Source organism: Sebastes fasciatus, chromosome 8 (genome assembly GCF_043250625.1).
Source record: "Sebastes fasciatus isolate fSebFas1 chromosome 8, fSebFas1.pri, whole genome shotgun sequence".
Lineage (NCBI taxonomy): Eukaryota > Metazoa > Chordata > Actinopteri > Perciformes > Sebastidae > Sebastes > Sebastes fasciatus.
This window is the reverse complement of record NC_133802.1, coordinates 18223788-18236163: the sequence shown is the minus strand read 5'-3', so window position 1 is coordinate 18236163 and position 12376 is coordinate 18223788. Positions and strand designations below refer to the sequence as shown.

Here is a 12376-nt window from a genome sequence, read left to right as displayed (position 1 = left end):
TAGGCACGTGAAGTGCATTATTATCATATTGTCGGAGATGTGTCAATGTTGTTTTTCCGCTGCTTTGCACGGACATGACACCCGCCCGCCTGCCTGTTCTCTGTCATCCCCGGCTCTCTGGAGCTATGTGTCCCACTGTTGTCTGGCAAAAGCAGCGGTGCCGGCAGTGCGGAGGTCCCCAGGGTACGCTGGTACAATAACCTTTTATTTTGATGTTAATACAATGTACCAGAATTCAGGAATATGTAGGATACTACTACTGACATTCATTTAATAGTACGTCACAACGTCTGCTGTATTAGCCGTGTGTTTACTACGTGTTTATTTGCATATAGAGCGGGGAAGTGAGATCAGATCACAAGTGGCCACTGAAGAGGAGTGTGGAGACGCATTCTAATGCCAGGTATGAACAGGCGTACTTAGAGCTGTCCACTTGGGATCCAATTACTGAGGACAGCATGTTAATACCAGGTCTGAACAAGGCCATAGACTTCTATATAATCAGACTTTTTTTTGCAACCAGAGGAGTCGCCCCCTGCTGGCTATTAGAAATAGTGCAAGTTTAAGGCACTTCTGCATTGGCTTCACTTCTCAGACGCGGAGGTTGCCCACTGGTAAATGCTCACTTTATAAGGACCTGCTGTGTTTTTAAGTGCAGATGTGAATAAACACTCACACAGATTTAAATAATCTCTCACCCCAGGTTGTCCATTATCAAAAGATTGATGAAAACCCCGGGATGATATGTCGCCAGCTGCCAGTGATAATCCAAAAAACATTCAGATGGCTGTTTGTGTTGTTTTTCTGTATTGTATTGTAGCAGAAGTCGTTACTGTGCACTGAGTGGGATTTCTTTAACTCAACTCCATTTAGATGCCCTTGTTTTCCACACCTGTGACTCTCTCCCCCGCCCCTCTGTTTAAGCCCATCCAAAGTCATGTTGAGGGAAGCCATGCGAAAAATGGTAACAAAAGATCACAGAGCATCCCCTCCGCCTCCTGTGCACCTGCATGTGCTCAGCCAACTGCTCAACACTCTCAAGTTAATGACTGAGAGTCACCAGCATCCAAATTCAGCTGTCCTCAAGCCCGGAGATCAACCGACTTTTGAAACAAACTCCAGGCCTGCGAGTCGCGTGCTCAAACAGACCTTTGAACCATCAGACGACGTAGAAATGTGAAAAAACAGCGTTACCAAAGTCACAAAAACTGTTTTTTACATGACTGCAAATTTTTGCTGTCACTGAACACGAGAAGTCTCTTATTCGGTAATGTCTTTGACCACAAAACAGAACGTTTCTTACAGTTGAGAAGAGCAGGATGATGATATAATGAAACATTTTCCCTGAGGTGGAAACGATCTACACAGACACTTTCTTGTAAAACACCTGCAAGATTCAGTCACGCTTAAAGGAGAACTCGCAAAACCACTTAGGCTCTTTTAAGATGTCTCCTGTACCCACAAGCCTTCTTGAGGAGAGACCATGCTGCCAAGTTTCATTAGTAATGACTAACTATACACGGCAAAAACTTTCTCATCCCAGCTTTCAGCAGGTAAAATTAAATTTGCAACTTGTAATCCCCCCGTCTCTCTCTCTCTCTCTCAAAAACAACTGCACTTGACGGGAGTTGGACTTGACAATTATTCCAGAAATGTGGAGCCTTTTGAAAATAACATGTGAATTTCTTCTTCTTTCTATCAGTTGTTTTATGCTTGAAAGTTGAAAGCCTGAGCAGATTGCACCAGAGGCAACCTGCAGGCAAAAAGCTGAAACTGGTCAAGTGTAATGGAAAGAAGGATAAAGTTGTAAGTTTTAGTTTTGAAAATAGGTGTTGAACATCTCTCAAGATGAAGAGGATTTATTTACCAAGTGGGAGAGAGTGTGACGTTGCTGTTGCTGTACAACACTCAGAGCCACAAAGTAGAGGTTCTGATGATGTATTACACTTTTCCTATTTTGATTTGGAGTATAGGCAAATAACTAATTACCAAGGTATTACTGTATGTACAACTATGATGCCAAAATGAATAAATAACCATTTACATAGCAGACTTTAAGTAAACACTGTCAAGCCACAAGTCTGGCTTTAAAAAAAAGCAAAAAAAGATAATTAAAAAAGCAGGTAATTTGACTCGGCTGCATCAAATTATCATAGCCCTATCCAACCACATAATTTTACAAAACATGCCACACACAACAAATCTATTGTTCAGTGTTGCACACACAGTAATGATGTTGGAAACCCTCTGTGGGCTGTGGCACGCCTCTCCACTGAGAACATGAAATCTTCTATTTTATGTCCTTTACAGGTGGGAGACAATCTATTTCTGTAATGTAACCCAGTCCTGGGAAATAAACCGTAACACATCTCTCAATTATTGTAGCTCGGCTATAATTTGAAATAAATGAATAATGAAGAACATATAAGATCCTGTATTAGATTTGACCTTCCCTCATGGAGATAGTCTAACTAATCTCTAGTCTGTCTGTCGTTCTGTACGTCCTTTACATATCTCGAGAGTCGTTCATCCGAACTACTTCTCATTAGATGGGTGTATTGCTGGGGACCAAAGGGTGTGCGGTGTTGAATGTGGTGCTATTTGACCAGATGGTGGCGCTATAAAAATGAACTTTACGTTTTGATTTGCAATTTATGAACCTGAACTCTCAGAAACAAAATAATGTTTCCCTGGATTCTGTGGTCCATACAGATCTATCTATATAAGCCACACCCATTTGCATCCAAAATGATTTTCCGCCTTTTTTAATTTGTATAAATCGGATTTTTTTTGCTACTACTCCTACAAATTTTAGTAATCGTCACCAAATTTGGTTCAGATCATCTCTAAAGTAACTTTTTGGGATTGTTGATGTTCCATAGCTGGCCCTCAAAGTTAGCTCAAATGCTGTTGGCAGGGCTTATATTACAAAAACATGTCGTATCTCCTGAATGCTCAGTACCAATTTCCGATTTTGACAACAAAGATATCACCATAAAGACAGGTGTAAACGATATATTGCGTCAAATTGTGTTAAGGAAACATCAATTGCGACGTCCTCAGATTGTTTTTTCTATTAATGACCTGCTCCAACACATGCAGAGTGGCTTATATGTGTCACAACCTCTTTATCTTTATCTTGAAGCCCAGAATTGGGGACCTCCTGCTCAAAATGAGGGGAACACCGTCCACACAGCGGTGTCTCCAATATGGTATAGGAGCTTTGCGGCTCAAAGCCAGACAGAGTTATTCATGACATGAGCCTGGCTAGAAAGTAGGACAAGCAAAACAACAAGACATCATCCAGGTAGTTGAGAGGAGACTGCAAATCCCCTGGATCCATTATTGAAGGCATTCTCTAACGGGGCAGAGAGCATCCTAATTGTCACTTACTGAATCAAGTCCTTATCGCTGTGTGCATTTATAGTACTCAACCATACCCAACTAAATTGCCTTTGCAGTAAGTATATCCCTGGTGGGTATAATTATGAGGATTACCCTCAACAGCTTTTTGTCTAAATGGATGACACGTCGCTCGTTGTGGCTGGATGTTGGCATTTGGCTTGTCAGCGAGATGTAAAATTCAAAAGCAGCCGTTTGATTTGATTCTTGATGAGGACTTTAATAAATCATTACCGCGGCTATAAATAGAGAGTTGCCAAGCAGTTGTGAAAATGACTTCATGTATTTATTTATGTTAAAGCAACAGGAATTAATTATGAATGTTCTGTGACAAGCTAAACATTCGAGTGGTGGGTGAGAGGGGCTACGAATTTGGGTCAAGCTCATCGAGAGGCACAATGAAAAACCCATGTCTCGGTGATTAGAGGCAGTAAGAAAAAGGATTTGGTTTGGTGTGTTTGTGTGTGTTTGTGCGCATGTGTGGCAGAATTAGAGGGAGTGAGAGCCTCCATATCTACACGTTTTTTTTGGTGTTTGTATGTGTGTGTGTGTGTGTTTGCTTGTGTGTGATGAGTATGAGTAAGCACCTAATACGTATTGTGCGCCTGCTCCCGAATCAACTCTCCTGCATGGTCAATAAATCAGTTCTGATAGGGTCAGCATCGCAGCGTCTAAGGTATCAGAATCTCATTAAAAGCTTATTCCAGCCGTGTTTAGTTGCTCGCACCAAACTCTGTAGTGTTGCTATGGATACCAGACAGGTTACCAACTACCAAACATAGAAATACAGCGCAGGGCGGAGATTCTCTGGTGATCATATTTGACGCCACGTGTACTCCTCGCAACGCTTTGATCGGCTGCCCCGATCATAAACGCCACGGTTTCACAGCTAAGATGCGCGAGAAAGCGCAACATTTCCCCTCAGCTTGGAGTGACACAGAACAGAGTGCACCATTGTGATATTCATACAGTTATTAATGCATGGTGCGCCAACCAGATTACTGCCTCTGATGCTGCTCCACACAGAAACAGGAGGGGACGGAGAGAGAAGGAGGCAGTTGAGTGCATTGGCATGTTGATGATATCTCGCATCTGATTGATTGGTGGAGATTGGAACACAAAGGCATGACTGGCATGTCAATGAGTCGTCCTCATATGAAAGAAATTACCATTAGTCGTGCTATTTACCAAGAAAAACTGTATGCAAATGGTGACATTTCCTCCTCTCACTGAGTCAGTGAGCATCTCGCCCCTCTGCAGATACACTGTGGCGGCTAATGTGTTTACAATCGTATCCTCTCCCCGTTCACATCACCAGTGAACCAGCTGGCAGCATATAAGTGACATCTGATGCTTTCAAGTGCAGTAGATTAGCGAGGGAGCTTTCGTGATCTGCTCTTGAAACAATAACGTCCCCTCTTGAAGCTTTCATTCTTTCTCCTCCAAGACCCTTAAATGAAAAAAGAGGCTCTTGCGTGCTGAATTACTGCCTTCACTACCTCTTAGTGAAATCACCACCTTTTGATGGAGACGCTATAAAATTTGTGTTAACCTAAATCTGGGTTATGTAAGCTCGTAATTACCACACATCAGTGTTAAAGGTGTTGTGTAACCTCTGAATAAGACCGCTATGGAGGATGTACCTGTGTAGGGCTCACATGAATGGAAATCTTGTGAATGATCTTACCACTTAACGCAGCGGGAGCCGTTCACAGGCTGCACTCCATTGTGTGCAGAGCTGCAGAAAAACAAATGTAGACCTGCTGTATACTGCAGTGTTCTTAGTCCTTGCTCTACTCTGGGAGGAATTTACATTGAAATGCACCCGGCTGGAGGAATTGTTAGTGGAGGAAGAAGTAGCTCAGCGGCTGTATATTGGCCTGATGAATGCTTGAGTGGTGAGATAAAAGATTTGATATGAAGGGAAAGGAAAGGTGATTGCAACATGTCACAGACAGCGTAGTCTATCAATCTAGTCGAGAGTGGACCGGTAGAAAGAAGGCCGTGTGAGGACATTTTGATAAAGTCATGGTGATGCCTCTGCTATTGTCATTAATACGCTTGAACCGTCTTCGACTTGTCTGAGTAGCTGCAGGTCAGGCTTTAATAAATGCTGCTGGATGATGTTACCGTACGCATGGCTGCTCCTTTCCCAACGGCTACACAAATATCCACAACACCTATGTAACTGATAATAATGTAACATTATCAAAAGAAGAATTTGTCATATTTTTGTCATATTCTTTAATGATGCGGGTCCTTTTTAGAGGAGTTTCACACTCAGGATTGAAGAAAGGACAACGACCAATGACTTTTTTTCGCTGGATGCTCACATTCTGTTATCAGGCGATGGTTATTATTAGGTTTTGCCTCATCACTGTGCTCAACAGTGTGACTATTTTGTAATTGGCCACAGATGTTAAGCCATCATAGCTGTCTTGTCTCTCCTTTTTCTTGATAAGGTTTTAAAATTACTTATTTGTCTGCCTCATAAAGCTGCCAAATCCCATAAAAAAGAAATTGCCCATTTATATTATGTTTGTATCCATTCCAGTCTGTATTAAAATCACTTTTTCACCTGTCTGTGCTTTCTTTCAGCTGTACATTCAGACAACCACCCTGACCATCTCCATGAACCTCAGTGCCTCGGTAGCACTGGGCATGCTCTACATGCCCAAGGTGTACATCATTATCTTCCACCCTGAGATGAACGTACAGAAGAGGAAGCGTAGCTTCAAGGCTGTGGTCACAGCTGCCACAATGTCATCACGTCTGTCCCAGAAGCCCAACGAGAGGCCCAACGGAGAGGCTAAGACTGAGCTGTGTGAGAACCCCGCTGCTGACCCCATGAGTAAGTAGATGAGATAAGATAAGATATATTTTATTGTCCCCAAGGGACTTGGGCAATAGTGGTACACACAGCTGCAATCAACTTAAAATAATATGTAGCCAAAGACAATCATAAATGGCATACAAAGAAGACAATACAAACAATACAAAGAAGAAATATGTGTAAATTATTACACATGCCTTGTGAGATAAAAACTATAAATTAGGGCTGTCAATCGATTAAAATATTTAATTGTGATTAATCACAAATTTTTTACCTGTTTAAAATGTTCCTTAAAGGGAGATTTGAAGTATTTAATACTCTTATCAACATGGAAGTAGGCAAATATGCTTGCTTTATGCAAATGTATGTATATATTTATTATTAGAAATCAATTAACAACACAAAACTATTACACATATAATCCAGAAACCCTCACAGGTACTGCATTTAGCATAAAAAATATGCTCAAATCATAACATGGCAAACTCAAGCCCAACAGACAACAACAGCTGTCAGTGTGTCAGTGTGCTGACTTGACTATGACTTGCCTCAAACTGCATGTGATTATCATAAAGTGGGCAAGTCTGTAAAGGGGAGACTTGTGGGTACCCATAGAACCCATTTTCATTCACATATCTTGAGGTCAGAGGTCAAGGGACCCCTTTGAAATTGTCCGTGCCAGTTTTTCCTCACCAAAATTCAGCGTAAGTTTGGAGCATTATTTAGCCTCCTTTACCACAAGCTAGTATGACGTGGTTGGTATAAATGGATTCCTTGTTTTTTTTTTGTTTCGTATGATGCCAGTATCTACACTCTAGCTTTCAAACTGAGCCCGCTACAACCTAGAAATTTCAAGTTGCGTTAATGCGTTAAAGAAATTAGTTGCATTCAAATGAATTTGCATTGACTTTGACAGCCCTACTATAAATACATAGTCATTATGAAAATGAAGAAAGAACAGTGTCTCCTTCCTATGAACTACATAAGCAAAGATTAACCTGTTTTCATGTTGAGTATAGATGTTGGTTGGAAAGAAAGCTTAAAGTTGTTTTTACCTTTACTGGCTCTGAAACGTCTACCTGAAGGTAATAGTTCGTATGCAGAATTCTGTGTGCATGTCTGACAACAGCAGCCTGGTGAGAGAATCACATACGTACAGTATGCACCAAGAACCAAACACATTTCAGTTTACATTAGACCACATGTCATGTGTGATCAGAAAGCTCAGAGCGCAATAATTAGCCATTTGTAAAACACATCAAGAATGTTTTCTATGTTTGGTCACAGTTAGCTTCAATTTATCACAGCTCATTGTGCGATGATCAAGCCCAATTATGCACCAGAGTCGTTTTGATAAAATACATTAATCACACCCACATGGTTTCCTATCAACTATTTCTTGGTTACAGGAGGCGCAATCCGTCCATTTAGTCTACAATGAGTTAATAAAGCTTATATAGAGATCAGGGTGTTATACAGACCACAGAGAGCCAGGAGGTGAGATCCACATATATATCTTTCTACTCTTTCTCACATTTCCTTTAATGTACTATAAAGTCCCATTCCTGCAATTTAATTGGGTGGCTTCTTGTGTAAAAAAAGAATATATAATGTCCTCTAGAATGGACCCAGTTATCTCAGGTTCCTGATAAATGGTTAGACCTTTAGTTCAAGTGCACGGCAGTGAGCATGAAAGAAGATGGAGGGTGGGGGGGCTCGCTCTGTGCTTCCTGCGACAAAGCCGAGAATGGCAGGAGATAATCTGTCTCTGTGGCTGTGTGTTACTCATACCACCCTTCATCTGAAACAGTAAGCATGATCCTGTTAGCAAAGATAATACATGGTATTAGTATGTGAGTGGGGAAGCCTACGTACTGCCACAGTTAGGTGATATCGTGTTTGTTTGTGGTGAGAAACACCAACACTGAAAAGGGTTTTAGAGGAGGGAAAAAAAAAACTGCAAAAGCTGGAATTTAGACCGACGTTGCCATGGAAGCTCTTTGCTCTTCTCTAGTTGTCAGGATGAAGACAGAGATGATTGACAGCTCATGCAAATCGCACATCACAGTCTCCAAAGGCCTCCTCTCCCGCACCGCTTCTAATCACACAGAGCGATCATGGCACCCACAGGTGCACCAGCCCCTCAACCCCTCTTTGAATTATGCCTGTGAGATGACAGATTTTCCTGGGAATATCTCCAAACACCCAACAGTTGTCACACTCATCTGTCAGGAGCCGAATAAGCTTGTGTATGCGTGCGACTGTGGGTGTGTGCATCTGTGCGTGCGGTTTCCAATGTGCGCATCTGTGTGTGACTGGAAGTGCGAGTTGCGCTCATATAAATCAGAGAGCTGATGCAAGTGTATCAGGGCATGGGGAATAGATCCTTCCCTGCACACATGTGGCTCAATGAGCAAATTCACTCTGCATTGAGGGTAAAACCTTAACATCTGTCGCAGCAGCACATCAAAAGTCCCCAAGCAGGGCATGTGGTCTCGGCGAAGCCCTCCCAAAAGTGCACCGTGTCATCTGCTCTGTGTGTCTCTCACCTTCTGTCTCTCCTACACGAATGTCTTCTCGCCTCGTCTCCCCTCCCAGCACACTCTCTCCTCCTCTTGCCCTTCTTTTTTAGAGGCAGAAGAAGTGACATTTATTAATGGCGAATTTATGTGCATGACCGCCCCGAAACCTGAACTGTGCCTCGACCATCCCTGGAGACTGTCCGTCAATTCCTGTAACCGTCAGAGCGCCAAATACCTCCCTTTCAGGACCCATCAGCCCCGTGTGAGATGCCTCGGAGTGATTTATGGGATTAAGAGCATTAGCAGTTCTGCAGATTTACATTGGTGCTGACATACGGTGTAATATCTTCATGATTACGCCTCTAAAAGACTTCGCCAATCAGAGATGTGGAAATCCTTCACTGTGCTGTTTGTTTTTTTCCCCCCCCCAACATAGATCAACTAAAGCAGGCATGTGTGATGCTTTTCAGATCAATTTCATTTCATGAACAATGAGTACTGTGGGAAGGAAACAGAACCTGGCAAAAAACGCAGAACGAAATATAAGAAAAGCTGTGGGATGAGATGAATAATAAGCTATCGATATTAAAAATTAAGATGGTAGCGTAGGGAGATGTCTCAATCCCAGACAAGTAAACACACACACACACACACACACACACACACACACACACACGCACACACAAACACACACACACACACACACACACAGCGTCTAGCTAAAAAAAAGACTGCTCTTCCTGAAGACTGTTTATGGTTAACAGCAAGAATCTTTTGTACATTTACTAATGTTTTATTCATCCTACTTGCTGGCCATGATTACAAAATGCAGCTGTAAAGAAATGGTGCGACTTTAATTGCATAGCCCATGGGAGCTGGTCGCCATAGCAACATTAAAGCAGTAGAGTGAGAATTTATAGCAATGTCTGTGATTAAGAAAATGTACATGGTCCTTCTCCACACACACACACGTCCTTGTACTCGATTTTGGTCCACTGATTTTACATTTTCCTCATTTCCATCTGAGCCGCCGCAACATCGCCGACCCTAAACCAGCTTTTAAAGGAGTCATGATGAGCTAGAAAATGCCTTCACTCTGAAGGTTTGAGACTCAAATTGGTTCTCATAACGATACAGATACACAGGAGGATGCACACAAACACACACACACAGCACCTAGGCACTCAGCCACATTCTGATATGTTTCCATGGCAATCCAGGCTGGGATCACATTGCATGCCCCAGCATTTGTTCGGTGCTCACTTGCGTGGTGTTTGTGTTTTTTATCGCTAGTTAACATCTGAAAATAGAAACTAAGGCTGCACACGGGGGCATTGTGAGTTGAAATGATACACTAGGCCAGAAAATATTGCATATGATTGCACACAGCTGGTGATAAAGAATGCACAGCACAGTCGGAAGAGTTTACAAAAAAGGCAGTTGTTTCTTCCAAGATGCTTCTTCTTTGTGTTTTGTTTAATCTGAGTCTTTTTTTACTCTGTTCTCAGGTCAAGCAACCAAGAAAACATATGTGAGTTACAACAACCTCAGGATCTGATCTGCTTGAAAAATGAATGCTGTTTGTCCTTTTATCTGTGATTTTGAAAAGGGAGGGGAGCTCTAGAGGAACAGAGAAAGACAGACAGAGACAGGAGAGCGAGCGCAGGCATCCCAGCACCACCTGCAGTACCTATGCACTCCAGGACTGTGGATAGCAACCAACCTTCATCCAGACATGATACATGAGTCCTGACGGAGGCTAGCACAGCTGTAGGCCAGTGTGTCTGGGTCGGCCTCACCAAACCAAACTGTAGGGTTTTAAACTTGTGTCGTGGCCCCCTTCTCTCTGACAGAGAACAACTTGCCTGCTAAAAGGGGTCACTGTGAACGAGGACAAACCGCAAAACAAAAAAAAACAAAAAAGGACAGTGGATCTGCTTTCAAGATATTTTCTTTTGAAATGTCATTAAAGCCATATTCTCTTGGGGTTCCCATTATCTGATTTCTGTTTTGTATTGTTTAAGTGATTTTTCTTCTGTGCCTCTTTTTCTTGCAGTTGATTTAATTACCTTGAACAGCAAGCTCTGCCACATACAGTACTTTGTTTTACTGAAATCAACTCAAAACCAGTCCCAGATGATTATGATGTTAGAGTGATGGGCATTGTAAGTATATTTTTTTTGTAAATATTTGAGAGTATTTTCATGTTTGGAGTACAAAAATAGATATCCAGTCTTTGTTCAAATTGGATTTGGATGGTAATGAAAAAGCACCACAAAGTGTTCACTTTGCATGTGCCAATGTATGTCTGTTCTATTTGATGTAAACAACAAAAAAAAAAAAGAGAAATAAATTCTGAAAATGATAATAAGCTTCAGCATCATTCTGCCGTTTGTTTTCTTTTTCCAGAACCTAGACTTCATTAAAATGACAGAATATGGCTTTAATCTGTTGTTGACTTGACCACCCCCGCCCCTCCTTGTATCTGCAAGCATGTTTGTTTTATATAGTTTCGTACTGGGTATATTATGCCTAATTATGGTGTGGGAAACATTATTATCAGAGCAATCATGCAAGTATGTTGTGATGTCTGTCAAATTATGAACATGTAATAAAATCATTTTGTTATCTTTTATACAATTAAACCAGGCAGCATATCATAGTTATTTCTGTGCGTGTGAGTGGGCATGTTTGTGTTTCCTAGCATGGCGTGTTTAAACTGCTGTATGAATAAGTACAATTAATCACTGCGTTGTTTATGGCTTTCTGTAAACTGATGGAAATGCAATGTGCTCGTTTTACTGTCTCACCCCGTGACGGGGCACATTAGTGAGCTCACTGAGCAGCGCTGTCATGCAGAGGAGATGAGACCCAGCGAGAGGAGAGGATGTCCACTAGCTGACTCCTTTACTCACCCTTTGCTCTTTTCTGTCACAGCCGTTGTCTCTCTCCCTCTCTCTTTCTCTCTCACTGTTGTTGCTTTCAAATCTCACCACCAATCCCTCACATGAATAATATAACATGTCAGATCAATTTGTCCTGCTGATGGCCGAGCTTTTACGAGCTAACCGCTCTTTATTCCTGCGCCTGCCTGCAAGCATAATGTTTTCTATATTCAATATTGATTATTATATAAAAACATGAATAGGCCACGCATGAGAGACTTCTGTTTCTTCACCCGGTAAGCATCTCCCTCTAGGCTGTTACATTGGCAAATGATATATGACCGAGAGATGCTGATTCCTCTTTTTTTGTGTCTGTGTGTGCGAGTATGAGAGAGAGAAAGAGAGCGATAGTGGGAACGAGAGGGGATTGTGATCCTTACCCACACAGGTTTTCTGTTGTTTCTTTTTCTATTTGTCTGGCATCTCTCAGCTCCTCTGGGACCAGATGGTCTTTACTTCTCATACGCACAGTCTGTCATTTTCTGTTGTACACAGCCAAGAAAAATCCCACTTATGCCCAATTAAGACTAGCCTCTCCCCCACCAAATTAATTGCCTGTGTCAGTGTCTGTGTGCAAGTAATCAGTAGGGGCTGAACAGAGTTTAGATTTGCAGCTCAGCAAAAAAGAAAAATCGTAAACTGCTCAAGCAAGAGCATTTTGGATCTTGATATAA

General features: G+C 41.9%; 1 protein-coding gene across 5 annotated transcripts in view; it reads left to right on the top strand.

The window, feature by feature from the left end:
- The window catches only part of LOC141772720 (metabotropic glutamate receptor 7-like), a 110893-nt gene extending 99576 nt beyond the window's left edge, over positions 1–11317 (top strand). For 2 of the 5 annotated variants that reach the window (XM_074644059.1, XM_074644054.1), the window contains 2 exons: positions 6001–6253; positions 10367–11317. In XM_074644059.1, the coding sequence (XP_074500160.1) occupies positions 6001–6253; positions 10367–10503 (390 nt within the window). In that variant the 3' untranslated portion in view covers positions 10504–11317. Of the gene's footprint in view, positions 1–6000; positions 6254–10265 lie in introns of all 5 variants that reach the window. The other 3 variants (XM_074644058.1, XM_074644057.1, XM_074644055.1) reach the window with 3 other exon arrangements.
- Positions 11318–12376: the final 1059 nt, after the last annotated feature.